Source organism: Oryzias latipes, chromosome 1 (genome assembly GCF_002234675.1).
Source record: "Oryzias latipes chromosome 1, ASM223467v1".
NCBI lineage: Eukaryota > Metazoa > Chordata > Actinopteri > Beloniformes > Adrianichthyidae > Oryzias > Oryzias latipes.
Window position 1 is genome coordinate 31,257,591 of NC_019859.2, and position 20,562 is coordinate 31,278,152.

The following is a 20,562-nucleotide window of genomic DNA, read 5'->3' on the forward strand; positions in this document are numbered from 1 at the left end:
TGCAATACTTTTAGCCTCTCAAACCTCTGAGCTCCTACACAACTTCTGAGCGAGGCGGCCGGCTGCGTTACCATGACAACCACCTTGCTTATGCAATTATCCGACAGCTTTTAGTGAGGTGAATGTAAAAAAACGTGAATTTCTGTACTCTGACTTTTATTTGCACAATCTTTTTTTTTTTTTTTAGATTTAACAGTTTAAAAAGAGTAGTGGATAGAAACAGAAATGTACGCTCCTGTGCGGCTTTTCTGGTAAAACACCTCACCTTAGGGGGGGACTGTTGCTGTTGCTGTTGCTGCGAAGCCTGCTTGTTAGAGGCTGACTGAGCATGTTGGGGGTGTGGATGATGGAGGGGGTGGAGGGCCTGCGGGGAAGAGTGGTGTCCTTGCAGGGGTCTGAAGGCACGAGGGATGAACTCTGGAGCCAGGGGGTTCAGGACGTACGTCTTTTTGAGCTCCAGGGCCTCCAGCTGAGCCTTGATCTGCTCAAAGGTGATGCCATGCAGGCTCGCGTTTTCATGGCAAATGCAAATGAAGTGTTCCCAGAATTTTCTGCAAAAAGCAAGAAACTGACGATTAACACACAGTTTATTCTGTGTTGTTAGAATTTTAAGTAACTGTGATCGTAAGGCGAGGAAGAGAAAGTCAAACTCAATTTTCTATCTGGTTTGAAAAAACAGCTTAAGCTGTGCTCCATTTTGGTTGCTAGCCAGCTACTTTGCGCCGACAGCTTTTCATTCCTGATAATTCAGAGTGTGGATGCGCTGTGCACAGACTGAAGACTTACGCTTCATAGGTCTGCAGGCTGACATTTATCAATCAGCTTGAAGTTTATTTGCTGAGACAAACATCAGTTACTGAGGAGGCGGTTACAGAGAGGTGCCAGATTTATTTAAAGGGAAGAAAGCAAGAATAAAGCTGTAATAATTAGAAAAAAAAAGTAATTGGTAGATTACTGTGAGCCAAAAACATTCAGAGTTTTATGAAAATAAAAAGAAGTAATCACACGTTACTAGAATGAGCCAAACATTTATGAATCAACGTTGACTTTTTTTCCATTTTATATTATTTATATTTTTTCCATTAATAGGTAGAGCAGTCCCCCGCCCTAACGCGGTTCACCTTTTGAAGGCTGGCTGCTTTTATTTTTTTTATTTAGGTGCAGGCTGAGCACTGTGTCCTGATTGGCTGTAGACCCTTGTTAATAGATCTCCTCCATGTTGCTTGTCCTGTACGACAGATTTTCCTTTCCATTCTATAATCCTGGATTTATTTTTCTCTACTGAGGTTTGAACTCAGTGTTTAAACAAGAGATTAAAGGGTGAATATATCACTGTTTGTCAAAGAAAAGTGTATAAAGTGTGTAGTGAGGAGTTTCACAGCATTAAAACATCTCAAATAATTGTAAAAAATAAAGCTAACAATCATTAAGAATCCAGATCACAGTCTATTACTATTTCTCAAAACAAATTACCTGCAGCGCCCTACAGAGCAGAGCGCTATGGGGTCTCCCACAACTGCAACCAGGGACTGGGCTCTTGTAATGGCTGTGTTAAGTAGCTTGTAGTTGGACAAGAAACCGTAATCAAGGTCCTCTGTTGAGTCCTCAACCAGCTGCTCTTTCCGCTTGATGGCTGTTTGCTTGTGCTTGCAGGTGTGCCGTGTCCGCACGGTGCTGAGGAACAGCACCCGAAACTGTTTCCCTGCAACACAAAACGTCACGTTTTCATTTCAGAGTTCAAGTCTATCGAGAGTCTTGATCCAGACATTAGGTTTTAAGAAAACATTACCCTTCAGAGTACCTGTTTTTAGTTGATCTTAGTTACACTAGTCACAAAAAGTCAGGGATATAATGAAAAGCACGGTGGATGTCGTTTACACAGTGTTTGTTCCACTTATCAGATTTTTGGGATAGGGAGGCAATTGTATTGGAGTGACAGACACACCTCATTTTGTGCTTTCAACAGAATGGTCTCTCTGTGTTTAGTGTGCCCTCCTTATTGGGGCCAAAAGCAAAACATTCCAACAGAAAAACATTTTCAATGTGGCTTCAATTCCAACATTCTGTGGGTAAAAAAAGGCAGATTTTGTTGCTGCAGCTGGGGATTCCCCATCCTGGCGGGAGTCCACCCCTCCCGGACTGTTTAATTAAAACTTGCTGGCTGTTACTATCTGACAGATATCAGGACAAAGCAATCAAAAGGAAACGATAAAAGCCCACAAGAAGAACTATCTACCTTATTGGTCTTATACCAAGAAATGTGTGCGTATGTGCATTTGGTCCATATTGACATGATAGCATCACGCTGTTGCTGCAGGTTTGTCGGTTGCACATCTATGATGCCAATCTCCCGTTCTACCACATCCCAAAGGTGATCTACTGGGTTGAGATGTGGTGACTGTGGAGGACTTTTGAGTCCAGTGAACTCACTGTCATGTTCTAGAAACCAGTCTGAGATGATTCTAGCTTTATGACATGGAGCCTTATCCTGCTGGAAGTAGCCATCAGAAGATAGTACACTGTGGTCATAAAGGGATGGACATGGTCAGCAACAACACTCAGGTAGGCTGTGGTGTTGGAACCATGCTCAATTGGTAGGAAGGGGCCCAAAGTGTGCAAAGAAAACATCTCCACACCATGACACCACCACCACAACCCTGAGCCATTGACACAACGCAGGAAGGATCCATGCTTTCATGTTGTTGATGCCATATTTTGACCCTACAATCAGAATGTTGCAGCAGAAATGGAGACTCATCAGACCAGACAATCTTCTATTGTCCAGTTCTGGTGAGTCTGTGTGAATTGTAGCTAGGGTTGGGCGATGTCCCGTAAATTGGCCGTTGACGATGTTTGCTGTCAACCATCGGGATGGACGATGACATCGCCTGGGGGGGGGGGGGGGGGGGGGGGGGTGGGGTTGGGGGGTGGGGGGGGTATTTTTACATTTTTCATTCTTATATAACTGCTATTCGTTATTTTGCTTTTTTCATTTTATTTCCCAACTAATGACTAATCCGCGATGATCCAGTATAAACTGAGGGAAGTGACTTTAACAAAAAAATTAACAAACAAAATAGAAAAGAAGTGTAGTCCGCTCCTGCACTTAACTAGTGAAGTGGACCGGCGGAGCGCGGACTTACAGCTTTGTGTTTGATGGGAAGGGAGGGGGGGGGTACATGAGCGGTATGTGTGGGAGATTTAAGACTGCGATCCGCCCCGCAGCTCTAGTGGTACAAGCAACCGAAATCAGAACCGGGTCTAAAAGTGTGTATCTGAGCTGAGCACAGCTCGGATCGTCAGCACACACAGCGGTTTGAGCGGTTTCAAAGCAGAAATGTCGCTCAGTCCTTAGAAAACATTCAAACAATCACGTGGATTTGTGTTTCCAGTCGTGTCCCGACTAAATAAAGGCTGATGTTATTCACAGCATGCAGCGCCACCCAAAGCTAATGTTGTTAGCCCGTGTTAGCATACTGCTAATCCTGGCTACGTTCAGAAAAAGCAAAGTTTGAAAAAAAGTTTGAAAAAAAAAAAGCCGCTCGGCGGAATTTATATCCTTCCGGTTTTCAAACCCTACTGCGCAAGTGTGACCTTAGTGAACGTTTTTATATTCTGAAAACATTTTTCTGGGCCCATGTACACGGTTGGATTCTAATCCGACCATTGATCCCATCAAGATATTTTGTACATGTAACCGCGGCTTATGGTGTTGACTCGCAACGTGGCGGGGGCGTGGCATCACGATGGTGGTCTCTCCATCGGGATGTCAGTCACCCATCACGATGGACGATGATATCGTCCATCGGCACAACCCTAATTGTAGCCTCATTTTCCTGTTCTTAGCTGACAGGAGTCCCACCCGGTGTGGTCTTCTGCTGCTGTAGTCCATCTGCATCGTGGTTGGACGTGTTGTGTGTTCAGAGATGATCTTCTGCAGACCTCGGTTGGAACCAGTGGTTTTTTGAGTTCCTGTTGTCTTTCTATTAGCTGGAACCAGTCTGACTATTCTCCTCTGACATCAACAAGGTATTTCTGCCCACAGAACTGCAGCTCACTGGATATTTCCTCTTTTCCTGACCATTCTCTATAAACTCTAGAGATGGTTGTGGGTGAAAATCCCAGTAGATCAGCAGTTTCTGAAATCCTCAGACCAGCCCGTCTTGCACCACCAACGATACCACGTTCAGAGTCACTTCAATCACCTTTCTGCCTCATTCCTCATTCTTGAACTGCAGCAGATCGTCTTGACCATGTCTACCTAAATGGATTAAGTTGCTGCCATGCGATTGGCTGGTTAGAAATTAGCATTAAGAAGCAGCTGGACAGGTGTGTCTAGTAAAGCGGCCAGTGAATGTATGTATATATCAAGAAAAGTCAAAAGCTGCGTCTTAAAAGACTTAAGTTAAACAGGAATGAATCAGACTAAATCTGGTAACGTCCACCTTCTTTGAATCAACTTCCTCTTTAATGAGGCATTTTATTAAAGTTTACTAGAACTGTGCATAAATACCACATGAAAATAAACTGAAGCAGCACCAGAAGTTTCTTTTTAGTTTGCTGTGTGAAACACAAAAAAAATCCCATTAACTTTACACTCGTCACTAATGAAAAGTTGACTAAAAGTTATGCCGACACACAGTGTAAAAGCACAACATCACACTGCCATTTCATAACTTACCCTTTAGGGGGAAATGTTTAAAAAGCAGAATATGTCAGGTTCTTTTTTTCCTCTTTGGACACACATTGCAGTTGTAGCTTTCAGTACACGTTTGCTCACCTTGGACGTTGAGTACTCTTTCAACGCTGACCTCGTGCATCCTTTTCTTACGAAGTTCAGCCCGAATGCGGAAGACTTGGTCAGCATAGGGGGACACCACCCCGATGCTTCCGTCATCCAGTTTACCCCAAGCAACTGGCCACTTTTTACGCAACTCCTCCACCCGCTCCACGATCTCAAACACCTGGACGCACCGGAAAAGAATCACGCTATTTAAGGAGTTCGATATTAAAAATGGTGAAAAGAAAAATCTGTAACAAATCAATCAATAACTTAAGCAACAGTTGATATATGTTTTACCATAAGGATAAAAAGATGCATTTTGAAAATTAATAAAGCAATGAGCAGATTTGTTTCTAAAGAGTTAACTGCATGTAAACGTCTTTTCAGCTCTGATCATAAATGCTCAATAGGATTTAGATCCGGGCTCCAAAACATTGACTTTGTTATCCTTGAGCCACTTTGTTACCAGTTTGCTTTGGGTCATTGCTTCATGAACTTTCTGGCTGATGTCTTCAGATGTTGCTTCAATACTTCCACATACTGTTCTTTCCTCATGATCTATTTTTTAAAGTGCACCAGTCCCTCCAGCAGCAAAACAACCCCACATCATGGTGCTACCACCCCCATGTTTTACATTTAGTGTTCCAAGGCCTGGAGGCTTCCCCCTTTTTCCTCCAAACATAATGATGGTCATTGTTGCAAAAAAGTTCAATTTTAGTTACGTCAGACGATAAGACATGTCTCCATAAATGAATGTCTTAATCCTTGTGTGCATTAGCAAACTTTAATCTGGTTTTTCTATGTTTCTTTTGGAGTAATGGCTTCTTCCTGGTCCTGTAGCCTTTCAGCCCATGTATGTACAGTACTTGTTTCACTGTTGATAACCATCTTCAGCCAAGGTATTCACAACATCTTTTGCCTTTGTCCATTGGTTGTTCTAAACATATCGGACCAAGGTGCGTTCATCCCTGGGACACCGAACCCGTCTCCTTCCTGAGCGATATGATGGCTGGACGTTCCCAGAATGTTTATACTTGCGTACAATAGTCTGAACAGATGAACGCAGCGCCTTCAGGCATCTGGAAATTCCACCCAATAATGAACCGGACTTGTGCAGAACCACATCTGCCTTCTTAATATCTTGACTGATTTCTTTTGACTGTCCCATGATGTTTTTACAAACAAGCCAGTGCGTCTCAAATGTGCCCTAAAGTATATCCACAGGTGTGTTTCTAATGGACTCACATGCTGTCAATAAACGTATCAGAAGCTTCCAAAGAGATGACATCATCATCTGGGGTTTCCCAAATTGTTTAAAGGTCTTAGCGTATGTAAACTTTTGAATTTGATAAAAGTCGTCATAACTTGTCTAAAAAACCTTAGTCTCATTATTCTGACATTTAAAAAATAGAAATGATTTTGTTAATTATGATTGACCAAAAACATGAAAAGTTGACTTTTTTTTCCATGTCTAACGGTGAGAATAAAAAAGCATGTGTGTGTGTGTGTTTATGTGGTGTGTGTAAACTTCTGGTTTCAACTGTACACTGGGAACAGACGAGTTTTAGGGCTAAGAGGGAAAGTGTGTAACACGAATACATCAACAAACTTCAAAGATACAGCCTGAAAGTTGCAGAGCTACAAATAATTTATGAAGAGATTTGTAAGATGATTCACTGGCAACATTCAGTGCTGCTATTAGTACGACCGTGTTACATGATGGGAAGCTGTTTACATTGGAATTCAAAATAAAAGTGAATTGGAAAAGGTTTTACCTAACATCTAACCTGTGAGACTTAATGTGGTTGTGTTTGTAGCTGCTGATGAAAAACATTTTCTTTTGGCTGAAAACTTAATTTTGTTTTTGCTGCATTTAACTTTGTTATGAACTTTAAATTTCTATGGTAACGAATAAATCTATTGAGATTTTACATTCTGTGTGGCTGTAAGTTAAAACTTGAATTAATGCAATAAAGAGAAAAAGATGACAATGCTCAGAGAATCAAGTGAGCTGTGACGGATTATTGTTTGTACATATTTTACATTTTATTCAGCTCAAACACTGGATTTTCTTTCTCTTTGGGGTAAAGGGCTGGCATCTACATCAAACTTCAAAAGGAACATTATAAATGCCTTCTGAAGTAAATACATTGAAAATATTTTTCTAAACTACTTCAAACAAATCACATTTTATGTCAATGCTCTGTGGTTGAGATATGCCTCTTTAAAAAAAAATGAAAGAGCCCAGTCAAAGAACCACAGACAACATGAAAAGAAGAAATAATGAACAAAACAGTTTGACAAAATCCTGGAAAAACTAAAGAGGCTACAACATGCTTTAACAGCATAAACTACCAGTAATAATCTACATATTAATACTTCAACTATGAAAATTGATTCATGTTGCTTTATGTCCACACAAAATAAAAATAAAAACACGTCTTTAAAGAAGGAAGCATTCACAAATTATCAGTCAAAACTCTCTACAGAGACCCCGTTTAACTAAGAAGCTCACACAGCTGTTAAAAAGGAAAAACTTCTTTTCAGGACGGCGTGCTTGCAGACTCACCTCGGCGTTGTTGTAGTAGGCAGTGCTGTTCTTCTCCTGGACGTCTTCTCCTCTGGCTGTGAAGAAGGTGAGAGGATAGAAGTCTTTGTGGGAGGGTTGCTTCCCGCTTGCCATCAGCTTTCCATCATAAAATAATTCTGATGTGTAGCTATAGAGAGAAGGAAAAACAGGGGCTTGAAACCAAGACTTCAGAACCTGTACAATCAAGTTATGCAAAAAAAAAAAAAAAAAAAGTTCTGAAGAAGTTCTTACCATCTTCGGATCGATGCAGTGCAACATTTTAACCATCAAGTTTACGTTTAAGTTATACGTTATACCTCAGACTGCAGTGGTTTTACAAATTAGGTCGACTATTAACCAGTTTACTTTTTTCATTTGCATAAAAAGAGAAGACAGGGTGCGGTTTTTAATGAAGTGCATTAAAAAGTGATGATGCACACTTCGAAAGGCCATTAACCCACTTATACCATGGTCACTTTCAAAAGTAATAAATAGTAACCAGTTTTTAGTCCTTAATTCTTGTTTTTTTTCCGACTTCTTTTTGGGGCGTGCGGTTATCACTTTTTAACGCACACCCAGCAGCCAATCAGAATCAAGTATTCACCCGGAGCATGGTATAAAAATTTAACACCTCTTCACGGACTTTTAAAACGAGTGAAATGATGTCATCCACTGGAAACTCCCTGTGTTTTCATTTCTGTGGGAAACTGATCCAAATGGCTCTTTGAGTGGTACAGGTTGCCGACCCCTGGCCTACAGTAATGTTGAGGTGTCGCATACTGGCTATCACTCCAGACCTGCCCTCCCTGCTGGCTTCATCTCAATCCTTTTCACACAAAGCAGCGTGGAGAACATCCACTCACTTGATTATCGCTTCGTGGGATCGATAGTTTTCACACAGGAGGATCCGACAGGGGTATTCAGAGGGGTAGTGCTCATACAGCCGGTCCAACAGAGACACGTGCAGATTGCGCTCCCGTGCAAACTCGCTGTACACAAATGGACTGAGCTGCAAAATTAAGGGGAAAAGTGAGAGAGATTAAGAAACATCCTTCAGTTTTCTACAGTACTAATAATCAGAAGAGAAGCATGACAGCAGCGGAGAAACAAACTGCACACAGCTTCAGCTGAAAAACATGAACATTGAAATAATTAAAAAATGTCTTCGTTAAAAGAAAGTACAGTTTAATTAAACGGATTTCTAAACGGGCAGAACTATGCTTGTTCATTTAGCTTTTTCTTTTAGAACTAAAACCTGTGGCTTCCACAAAGAAAGGTTCAAACACTGTGATGCTGTTGACCCTCTACTTGCCTGCATATGGTCCCCAGCCAACACGATACGGGTTGATTTGCTAGCGAGAGCAAAAGGCATGATGGTTTCACACTCCATGGCCTGAGCTGCTTCATCCAACAGGATATGAGTGAACAATCCTGCCAAAACATTTATCATCTGTGTTACACGACGCACCAAGGGGTTAGAGATTAGCAGCTCATGTTCTACATATCAGGCTTTCTGCCGACTTTTAAAAACAATCTCTTATTTACAATATAAAATGAAGAACAGCATATGCAGTATATTTGTCTTAGCACAAAGGTGACAAACATTTTTAATAAAAATAATGCACTTTTAGACCAAATTTCTTTATGGAAAGTTTCATTTTCAGGAGGTTCAATATTTTAAAACATTCCAATTTTTAAATTTCAGTACTTAAGTATTTTATCGTTTACAATCCCATATAAACATAAATTAGCTTCTGAGAAATCAGTTTACCAGAACCGAAAATATCCGGTTTCTCTCTCTAAACTGGTTTTGTGGAAAATCAGAGAGGAGTTGAACAGTAACCCAACAGATTTGAAAAAGCACAAATGGTGCTTGGCAGCGTGAGTGGGGGGGATAAAACGGCATGGCAAATGAGCGGTGGAGGAGGGAGAAACAGCGATCAGCCTTTAAAGCTACACCAGTTCCACGGGAAAGCAGGAGCAGGAACGCAAAGCTACAGTTCAATGCCAAATAAACACGCGGGCCGTCAACAAACAATGAAAGCATGTCAAGCCAAAAGAGGGGAGTGGAGGTCTGAATAAAAACCACCTGTTTTTAAGAAGATCTTCATTTAAGATGAATAGTGAGAGCTTTTCAAATTCAAATAAAGAAAGAAATCCTCCTCCAAAGCAATCCTGGTCTGTCCAAAAAATTATAATTATTACAAATGACACAGTGATGTTTCAGCACAACACTGGCTGTGTAATGTCACAAAGACACTGCTAATAAAGTTTCATTATCTATATCATTATATTTAGAAAATACGTTTTTTATGGAAAAAAAAAACATTTCAATCATCAGTTATACATTCGTACAAAGACGTATCAAACTTAGGATAATTGACCTTAAAATTAAATATTGATTGAAAGGTTGTGGAAGGAAGTGAATTTATATAATCCCACCCCTGTTCTACCGTAACCATTCTGTTATTTCGCTCCTTATGGGTGACTTTCATGACTTCTACCTGGAGTCGACCTCGGCAGTGTGTCTGCGGTTCGCCCACCAATACAAACAACATCGGAACTTTTGCAAAGATGGTTGTGCATACTGTGCAAATAGAAGGAAAGCGTTTTTGCAGATCACTGTCCAATGACATCACTTTCTCCAAATCAACTGTTTTTAATTTCATTTTCTGGTTGCTGCTGTAGGTCCAGCAGGTTTGTCGTCCAGTTCTGTCTGGATCCTGTTAGAAATAGTCACATCTCGCTGCTTTATGAGCCAAACGCTCTACAGAAAGGGTACAGGGCAAGGCTTCTGATGCCGTGTGTGCTTCTGTATCTCACAGAACAAGCTTTGGTTTTTTCTGGTTCGCTGAATAAGCTCCTCTCTGCTAGATGCCTTTTTCACGCCTGCGCCTTGCGAGAAACCGGCGGGCTAACCCTTCTCCGAACAACAAAAGCTTTTAAAACAACTAATCTGAATTCATCGATTAAATCGATCTATTGTCCAGCCCAAGAAATAAAAAACTGCAGGACTGGCCGTCTAGTCTTTAGACAAAAACAGCAGGAAACGCTGGATTATCTGGAATAAAGTGAGAGTCTGGAATTGAGCTACTAAACTGCTTAAGTTTTGACATCAAACAAATAGTGCCTAATTAAAAAAGATTGGCATAATAGAAACTGAGTTGATGTAATGTCTAACAGAAGAAAACTTGCTTCAGCACAACTACTTTTAACTCCAGTTCACATGAACACAAAATGGCACAACAAATTACTGATGAGTAATTACAAGTCAGAGGCGTGACAGCAGTGATACGATGAGGCGCTACAGAAGACAAAAAGCTGGTCTTAGGAGCAAAGAGCTGGCAGTGACATCGAAAGAAAATAATGCTTTATGTGGGGCAAAGCTGCCTGCTTTAGAGAACGTATCTCTAAACCAAATGATCTTTTTGTTACTCCTGTCTGATGTTGCCTAATAATGTACAATTTGGTGCATTGAACAAAAAGGACAGATAGGAGGTACAGGATTGCAAACCCAATGTAGGCTAAAACATTCATTTAAAAAAACGTATTTATTAAAAGAAAACACCTCACAAGTTTTGATTTTTACAAAGTGGGGCCAAATAAATTTTGTCGGCCACCATTTGTGCACGTTCTCCCACTTAATAGAATGAGAGAGGCCTGTAATTTGCATCATAGGTTTACCTCAACTATAAGAGGCAAAATGAGAAATCCCCAGGTCTGAATTTACAGAATTTATTTGTAAATTAAGGTGGAAAATAAGCATTTGGTCACCAACAAACAAGTGAAATTTGTGTCTCTCACAGACCTGTAACGTCTTCTGTAAGAGGATCCTCTGTCCTCCATCCATTACCTGCATTAATACCTGTTATCTATATAACAGACACCTGTCCACAACCTCAAACAGTTACACTCCAAACTCCACTATGGCCAAGACCAAAGAGCTGTCTAAGGACACCAGAAACTAAAGTAGCTTAGTTTGCTGCACAAATGTGGCTGGAGTTTACAATACTTTACGGGGTTAAATAAGAAACTTTATTTACTTTCTTGCTGACGAGAATTATCACGGCTCATGTATGCAGCGTGCAAACGCCATCACCAGACGCGGTTACGTGTGCAAAATGTTTTGATCGGATCAAAGATCGGATCAGAATTCAGCTGCATACAAGGGCCCAGAAAAACTTTTTCAGATTATAACAAACGTTCACATGGGCCACACTTTCGGTCGGAATAAATCATTTGGGCAAGTGCAGTGATGTATAAATATCAGAAGAGGAAATGAGTCCCGCTGTAAACAAGCCGGTAATATAAAAGGTGATCTTCTAAACGTGCCTTTATTATTGTTATTATGAAGCGCCTGTTCGCTCATCATTTTATTTATTTATTTATTTATTTATTTATTTATTTTTTAATATTGTTTTTATTTTAATTTTTGGTACATTATCAACCATAATCACAAGCTTTACATCCAATTTGTATATGTGAACTAAAATAGAATAAACAAAATAGAACAGAGAAAAAAAACTAAACAATAACAAGAAGAACAAAAAACAGATCAACCTCTATTTATCAGGAAATTAAAGAAAAGCCATCTTTTGATACATTTTTCAAATACAAATGCATTTTTTTTTTTTTTTTAAATACTGAAGGTTTACAGAGTATTCTTAGTTAGTCTTGGTCATCCACAGATCCATTCTCCAAATTAAGACTCCTCACAAAAATTTTTAGAGGACCCCACATTTCTGCAAACAGTTCCAACTTTCCTTTCCTAATACATGTAATCCTTTCTAATGGAAAAACTACGAGCATCTGTTTCACCCAGTGAGTCAATTTGGGCCTACAGGTTCTTCTCCAAAACATTGCAATGGTTCTTTTTGCTTGTAAAAAACACATGTCAATCATAATTTGTTCGCTTTTACTAAACTTGGGATTTGAAGGATATATACCTAGAATAAACATAACAGGATTTGTTGGAACAGTTTTTGAAACAATCATCTCCACTGCTTTTCTAACCTCCTCCCAAAAAAGACTTATCTCAGGGAATTGCCACATGCAGTGGAAGAGAGTTCCTTTAGCCTCAGCACACTTACAACAGATATCGGGAATATTACTGTTATATCGGTTCAGTTGCGCTGGTGTTATATATGTTCTCATAAGCCACTTGTATTGCAGAACCCTAAGCCGAGTACTGATTATCTGTTTGGGAACTTTGCTACAAGCTAACTCCCAATCTTCCTTTGACAAGGTTGTTTTGAGATCCTCATTCCAGGCACTAAATTTAAAATCAGAGTTTTCCTTAGAGTTGGACAACAAAAGATCATAAAATTCTGATATGGCACCTTTATTCCGACTATTTTTAGAAAGCATTCTTTCAAGTGATGTTTTTTTTTGCTTAGTTAATTGATTACCCTGCCTTTCTCTAATAAAACTCCGTAACTGAAGGAATTTAAAGAAACATTTCCTATCAATGTTATACTTGCATGTCAGTTCGTCAAAGGACATTAGTGATTCTGAATTTGGTAAATATAGATCCTGTATTGATTTTATTCCTCTCGAAGACCAGTCTTGAAAGATAATATCTGCCCTCCCTGGGATAAAATACTGGTTTCCCCAAATTGGGGTGTACAAAGATAAGTTATTAGTTTCATTAGTATGCTTGTATACCCTAGACCAGATTTTTATCATGTATTTAACAATTGGATTTGTAGTTTTCTTAATCAAATTAAAAATCGTATCTGAATAAAGATAATATGGCAGTGGTAAATCTAGACCAACAGATTCCATTTCTTTCCACTGGGGGGCATCAATAATTTCAAAATAAAATTTTATTGATCTTAATTGTGTAGCCCAATGATACCAAATTATATTTGGACATTTTAACCCGCCCTGGTTATATGGCAGTTGCATCATGGATAACCGAATTCGTGCTTTATCATTTTTCCAAATAAATGCAAGAAATTGTTTTTTGATTTTTGAAAAGAAATCATCAGGTGGGGGCAATGGTAAATTCTGAAACACGTACAACATTTTGGGGAGAATATTCATTTTTATAGCATTAATTCTTCCCATCAAGGAGAGAGGTAAGGACATCCACCTATCAACAGACACTGTAGTTTCATTTATCAAAGATTCATAGTTAACCCTAACAACGTCGTTTAGTTTACGTCTGATTTCTATACCTAAATATGTAAAATGATCCACAAGTTTGAATGATAAAGACCGCGAGTTAGGATTGCTAGCTTGTTTTTCATCAAGTAGTAGAATGGCGGATTTTGTATTATTGACTGTATAACCAGAGATCTTGCCAAAGTTTTCTATCAATTTTAAGATAATTGGAAATCATTTTATTTTTAATCCGTGTGGTCAGTGCTTTTTCTGTAGCGGAACAGAGCCGGAAGAAGGGCTAAGAGAGGCTAACACGCGCCAACAACATTTAGCCATGGATGAACATAAAATCCATGCGGGAAATGCCCTAATCTGCATCTTGGCTGCACATAAATATGTGGAATAATTTCAAGCTGTTGCTCCTCGTTTTTGGAACTCCCTCCCATTGTCGTTGCGTCAGATTGACTCCGTTGAGTGTTCTAAATTTCAGGTCAAGACGTTTTTATTTAGGAGAGCTTTTAGTTGATTTAGTCCTAGTTTTACCACGTTTTACTGTGTTTTGTTTTATTATTATTATTATTGTATTTTATCACTTTTTTGTGTGTTGATATGATTTTATGCTCTTTGTAAAGCACTTTGTGACTTGCTCTGGGAAAAGTGCTATAGAAATAAAGATATTCTATTCTAATAACATCAGCCTTTATTTTGTCGGGACATGACAGGAAACACAAATCCACGTTGATTGTTTGACGGTTTCTAAGCAGTGAGCAACATTTCTGCTTTGAAAGGCTCACACACCGCCCCAAAGCCACTTCCCTGCTTGGGGACTCAGTTCTACCGGGAGACCTGGTTCTCCTGAGTTCGGCAGCTCGTTCACATAGAGCTGCAGGACGGATCGCAGTCTGAAGCCTCCCACACGTGACAAAGCATCCTCCCCTCCCCTCAAACACAAAGCTCCAAGTCCGGCTGCTCTGCTCAGAGACACTGCTCGCTCGGTCCACCGGCAGCCGCGCCCAGACCGTGCAGGGTCCGGACGGCGTCGGGGGCACAAAGCGCTCCTCCCCAGCACCCTCTCCCTTGGGAGAGGAGCCCGCGGGGCGAGGGCGGAGCGCAGAGGCGTCTGCGGAGCAGCCGGTCAGTCCTGTTTGAGCTCCAAAGCTTTCTCTCAGCGAAACACCGTCTATGAATGACGTTAAACAAGAGCAGCAGTGACACACGATCGGAATGAACCGTTTACATGATCAACGATCGGATCAAAAATCGGCATAACCCACCTATCTCAATCGGAAAGACATTTTGATCCGAACGAGTCTGATCGGGGCAGAGTATTCCAATCGGCGTGTTTACATGACGCCTTTTCCTTCCGATCAGGCGTTCATTCCAATTACCTTTGTCCATGTAAACACCACTTCTGACTTTACCAGTCAGGACTTACTAATATCAAAGTTGAAAAAAACAAACGTTTTCTTTGATGATGCAGATAATTACTAATGAAGTCGTTTCACGAGGTTGTAAAATAACTTATTTGTGGGTTAATTAAAGCTAGAAAAGCAAATACAATTGTTAATTCTTTGTTTAAGGCAAACCAATTTAGCTTTTAAGAAAGAATTATTTCTGCAATTTAGCAGAAAGTCTGCGAATTGGATGCCGTATGATCTTTAGAGCAGTTTATAGGGAACACGCCCCGTAGGTGTGGTCTGGTGAAGCCTCTCACTCATTCATTTCTTCACCCATCTTTTTAAACAATCATTTCTGTATCTCACTGTCGTGTGTGTATAATGTCTCTTGTATTATCAGACGAGCTTACTCTTAGACTAATACTGCGTTCAAACCGAACCTGATTCATGGGGGAAATTCACATACAGCAAAAACATATTTTTTGCTATTGTGCTGTTTTCGCTTTATTTATGGTAGGGTTGTGCCGATGGACGATACTATCGTCCATCGGGATGGGTGAGTGACATCCCAATGGAGAGACTCCATAGTGATGCCACGCCCCCGCCACGTTGCGAGTAGACACCATAAGCCGCGGTTACATGTGCAAAATATCTTGATGGGATCAATGGTCGGGTCAGAATCCAACCGTGTAGATGGGCCCAGAAAAATGTTTTCAGAATATAACAAACGTTCAATAAGGTCACACTTTCGGTCGGAATAAATCATTCGCAGATGCGCAGTAGGGTTTGACAAACCGGAAGAGGGTTTAACTTCCGCCGAGCGGCTATTTTTTCCGCCAAACTTTATTGAATGTAACAATTCAATACAAAACAATGTTAAACAGCGCCGACCGGCTATATACATTGACATGTCAGCTCGGTAATATACGAGACGATCTTCTAAACGTGCTTTTAATAATGTTACGGTTATTATGAAACACCTGTTCACTCATCATTTGAATTTTAATCCGTGTGGTCAGTGCTTTTTCTGAACGGAGCCGGAAAGAAGCCAGGATTAGCAGTATGCTAACACGGGCTAACAACATTAGCTTTGGGTGGCGCTGCATCCTGGCCGGACGTAAACATGTGGTAATAACATCAGCCTTTATTTAGTCGGGACACGACTGGAAACACAAATCCACGTGATTGTTTGAACGGTTTCTAAGGACTGAGCGACATTTCTGCTTTGAAGCTTTCACCCCTGTGAGTGCTGACGATCTGAGCTCTATTTTGTTTGTTACTTTTTTTGTTAAAGTCACTTCCCCCAGTTTATACTGGATCATCGCAGATGAGTCATTAGTTGGGAAATAAAATAAATAAAGTAATTAGGTAAAATAACGAATAGCAATTATATAAGAACGAAACATTTAAAAATAGCCCCCCCCCTACACACACACACACAATATCATAGTCCATCCCGATGGTTGACAGCAAACATCGTCAACGGCCAATTTAGGGGACATCGCCCAACCCTAATTTATGGTCAACTTTGATCATTTTTTTATTCAAGTTTTTTTGTTGTTGCCATAAATGACCCTTTAAGTTTCCTTTTCATTCAGCAATAGAGCATTCATCCCTACATTTTCTTCTGGAAAAGCAGCTCCTTCTGGTTATATTTATGCTACAACAAAAGTTTGACAAAATTAATTGTTTTCTTAAGTTTTGAGATTTTTTATTAGAAATATGAATCACTTATGATAAAAGATGTTCAATAGCTCTGAAGATCCTAAAGCTGAAGTCACGGAATATTCTCGCACAATAGTAAATAACCTGCTTGCTTGTTTCTAAGCAGAGAAGTGCATTGTTTCATGATAAAAGAAGGTGAATAAATATAACCTGGATATATTTATTAGTTTGCTCATTCTTATATTGTGTAACAAAAGCATCCCATCGGGACTCTGTTTCGGCGCTAAGGCTTACCAGCATCACTTTGTATTACTCATCCATAAAAATTGCAAAAAGTGAGCTGGTTTGGTTTGGAGTATGAGATAAAACATGGAACCCTAACTGTTAAAACGTAACATTACAAAAATCAGTGTTTGGTATTTTTGTGGTTCAAATTAGTACTGAGGGAATTTTAATAGAATGTAAAACAGAATGTTTACCTAGATAGTCACTTACAAATCTCCACACTTGGGTTGTTTACGACAACACACAGTGATCCTTTCCAGGACTTACCAGGGTCCAAGTCAAGCTGGCAGAGGTACTGGGAGGTGCTGAGGGTGACCACAACAATGCGGTGCCTGAGGATGTCCTCCCTTGTGGGCATCTGGAAAGTGACCTGTGTGCTGGAAATGAGACAGTACTGCTGGACCAGCGGGTGGACCGTCTTCACCCAGCGGTTCCTGAAGTATACCCTGGAGGGATCAAGGAGAAGCACAAAGATGAAACGGAGGAATCCCCTCCAGAAAATGACTAAAGGCAACACAGAACAACTAAATTTAATTGATCTAACTGCCGGATCTAAAGAGCTGCTCAACTTACCGAATCACAGCCAGGCCACTGACCACTACAAGTCATTTGTGGACATTTTTCTCTGGCTTGTATTTGACGACAGAATCGCAAGCTAGATAATGCAGAATTGCCTCCCTGTTTGGCAATATCTGGGGTTACTGAGGTGTGATTACAAGTCATGATACAAAGCAGAAAATGTTGAGATTTGCGTCTGTGTGTTACCTCAAAGCAGTGATGTGTGATGAGGGTCATGGTCAGTGAGACACTGAGTCATTTAAAAACAAATTCTCTATTCAACTGGCAGTAGGCCATTTGAATATCAGCCTCGTTTTTACATTATTGACTTGTTTGTTGTCTTGCTCACACACTTGCCTTGCATGTGCACACACACACACACATACATGTTCCTCTAGTACAGCAATAGATGACAGAGCAAATTGGACCTGCACTGTGTGTTTTCAATTCAGTTTTAACTTAAACTTTAAAAAATTACATGGTGCCGTACAACACAATTAAGAGCAGTTTTCAGTCACTAAAACTCTCAACTGAAAGAAGAAAATAATTCTTGAAGGTCTAAACTCTGTTTAGAAATTCTTGTTTTGTTTTTTCTGCTTAGTAAATGGCATATACTTGATTGAGCTCTTCTAACTTCTTCGAGGTTGATCATGCATTGTAGTCCCAACTTTTTTTGTGTATAAAGTCTGTCCTTCGTTCTTTGACTTTGTGGTAAAAAGTTTTTCTTTTAAGTTTTGAAGCTCTCTAAAGTGTCAGGGAGATGACGAAGAACAAATTGTCCTGGAACTCCCTTTTTGTGATAAAACAATAAGCTAACCTATGCGAATGTGTAGCAGAGACCCGTCTGCCCAACCATAGAAACCTTCTCTGCAGCTTCTTAACCATTTTTACCCAAAATAAATCACATATGAATGATGTTTGGCAGAATGCTGGAAAGCACAAAGGTGCACTTGACCCATTGCTGTTCTGGGGAAAGTATATTACTATACCTGAGAGGTCTGGCATGCGCATTGCCTGCTTCAACATAAGGATGAAGGTAGTCCTTGATATAAAGGTCAGCCGCACTGTTGGAATGAGTGCAGATCAAAACCCTGCAGAAAGAAAGAACAAAAATAGTGACATTGTTGTGCGATGGTGAGTTGTAAATAGACTTCAGGTCTCAGGTAAATCCTCACAATTCTGCAATAACAAGTCAAAGTAATGTTTTAGTTTTCCTGAAAAAATAGATTTGAAAGTTTATTCTAAATGTTCAAGTAAAGGGAAATAAGGAAATGACTCTGTGACTGGGGGGTTGCTCTGAAAAACCCAGAAAGTTGTCAACAAACAGAAGAATTTACTCAATGAGTGGAATGAATGAACTACCAGGAGACATCTTCAGAGTGCTCAATGTCCCACATGTATTCTCAGGACTCACACAGGCCAGAATACAGCATGGGATGCTCATCCCTCTGTCTGTTCAACATACCGGTACATTCTTTTTTTCCTGGAGTCCACCAACACCCTTTATTTGGGGGCATTTCAGCACTATTCCAAGGTGAAATACTGGGCTAAACACACCAGAAAATAACGAAAAATGCATCCCAGCATAAATATGAAACGGCCATGGTCTCAACAGAAACAAAAACACAAAAAGCATCTAGAAAAAACGGCAAGTTAGTCTGTTTCAGCTTTTCTTCTTCCTCTCATGGTTTAGTAATAAATTCATTACAGACCAATTAGGACATTCTTTTTTTTTTTTTTTGGGGGGGGGGGGTAATCTTTACTTTTAATCTATAACTATTATCCACTAATTCCTGATGAGCAAACATTTAAGGAGGAAGTGGAGGCCTGACTGGGTCGGATTGTTACTTTAGTAAAGTTCGTACATTTCTGATAAAGGAAACCTCAAAAGGGGATTATCCCACTTGTATCATGGGCACTTACAAAAGAAAGAAATATATATAAGTTGTTTTTCACCAAAAAGGGATCTTTTTAGAGGGGATAGTTAACCTCTCCCCACTTGGTTTTGTTCAGTCACAACTAAGAAACAAAGCCTTAAGTTGAAATTGTTCAACTCCTCCGGTGTCCCCTCCTTGTGTCTAACCTCCACCTTCCAAAATCATCGGCTGCTCTCTGCCCAACCTTTACCACTCTCACTGCCTAAATAAAGCCCATAACATTGCCAAAGGCAGATCCACTCTGGACACCGCCTCTTGGACCGGTTGCCCTCTGGGAGGCGATACGGGTCAATATGAAGAAAAACAAAAAGGCTAAGAGACAGCTTCTATCCTAGAGCTGTCTCAGCCCTGAGTGCAGACAGCACATAGCACTGTATTTCTAAATGTTTTACAATTTACCTCTTATATGTGTTGTTTTCTTTCCTTTTTCCTAGCATTCTTTGCACAAGGAAGCTGCCGCTAAATTACGTTGTATTCTGTCCAATGACAATAAAGCTTTTCTATTCTATTCTATTCTTTACTTTTTCTGCCGCATCCAAATCTTCAAAATGATCAAATTCACCAAACTGGCTAAATGAAACTATAAAATCACATCCCATTTCTACTGTCTTGCTGTTGTGATAAACTGTGGAACAAGGGATGTCAACTATGCATTATGATATTAATAAAACGTTTGTGGTTAATATTTTAGGATTGCTCAGAAGTATTCCTACAGTTTTTGCTGCGTTAAATCTGGAACCTGATGTTTTGCTTTTTTTAATAGATTGAGATAGAAAAAAAAAAGTACCTTTTGGCGGAAGTCTGTTATATTAGGAAAGCTTCATAAGCCACTTTTTTAGTAGTTGTTGGCCTGCGTCGGTCCGTGTTGACCATGGATGACGTATCCTAGCTCTCGTCTCGGTTCATGGATTGTCTGGGAATCCCGTCCCTGCCTGGGGCTTTTCTCGAGGCAAGTTTATCAACAGCCTTGCTGAGTAGTATCAGTAGTATTCACTGGGCCACAGTGTCATTAGTTTAAATGAAAATACCTCAAAATGAGGTTTTTACAGCAATAATTAAATTTAAAAAACAGATTAGATCAATTAATTACAGGTCATGGTTAATTCATAATCCCAAAAAACGAATCGTGTGACTGCGCTAATATTCAGTTTTTGTTTACTTCACAGCCATTTTGGTTTCGGTGTACCCCGAAATGCCCTTGTAAGCACATCTGTGATTGGTTGATACTTAAGCAAGGCAGCAGTCTCAGAGAAAGATCCTCGT

The 20,562-nt window shown here is 40.0% G+C and overlaps 1 protein-coding gene across 2 annotated transcripts in view; it reads right to left on the reverse strand.

Annotated features, from left to right (window-relative positions):
- helz (helicase with zinc finger) overlaps positions 1-20,562 on the reverse strand; it is a 57,733-nt gene that overhangs the window by 10,711 nt on the left and 26,460 nt on the right. For both annotated transcript variants that reach the window (XM_023960438.1, XM_023960442.1), the window contains 8 exons: positions 18,352-18,453; positions 17,072-17,250; positions 8,665-8,783; positions 8,216-8,361; positions 7,353-7,500; positions 4,781-4,964; positions 1,474-1,702; positions 266-551 (listed from right to left, as the gene is read on the reverse strand). In XM_023960438.1, the coding sequence (XP_023816206.1) occupies positions 266-551; positions 1,474-1,702; positions 4,781-4,964; positions 7,353-7,500; positions 8,216-8,361; positions 8,665-8,783; positions 17,072-17,250; positions 18,352-18,453 (1,393 nt within the window). The remainder of the gene's footprint in view (positions 1-265; positions 552-1,473; positions 1,703-4,780; positions 4,965-7,352; positions 7,501-8,215; positions 8,362-8,664; positions 8,784-17,071; positions 17,251-18,351; positions 18,454-20,562) is intronic.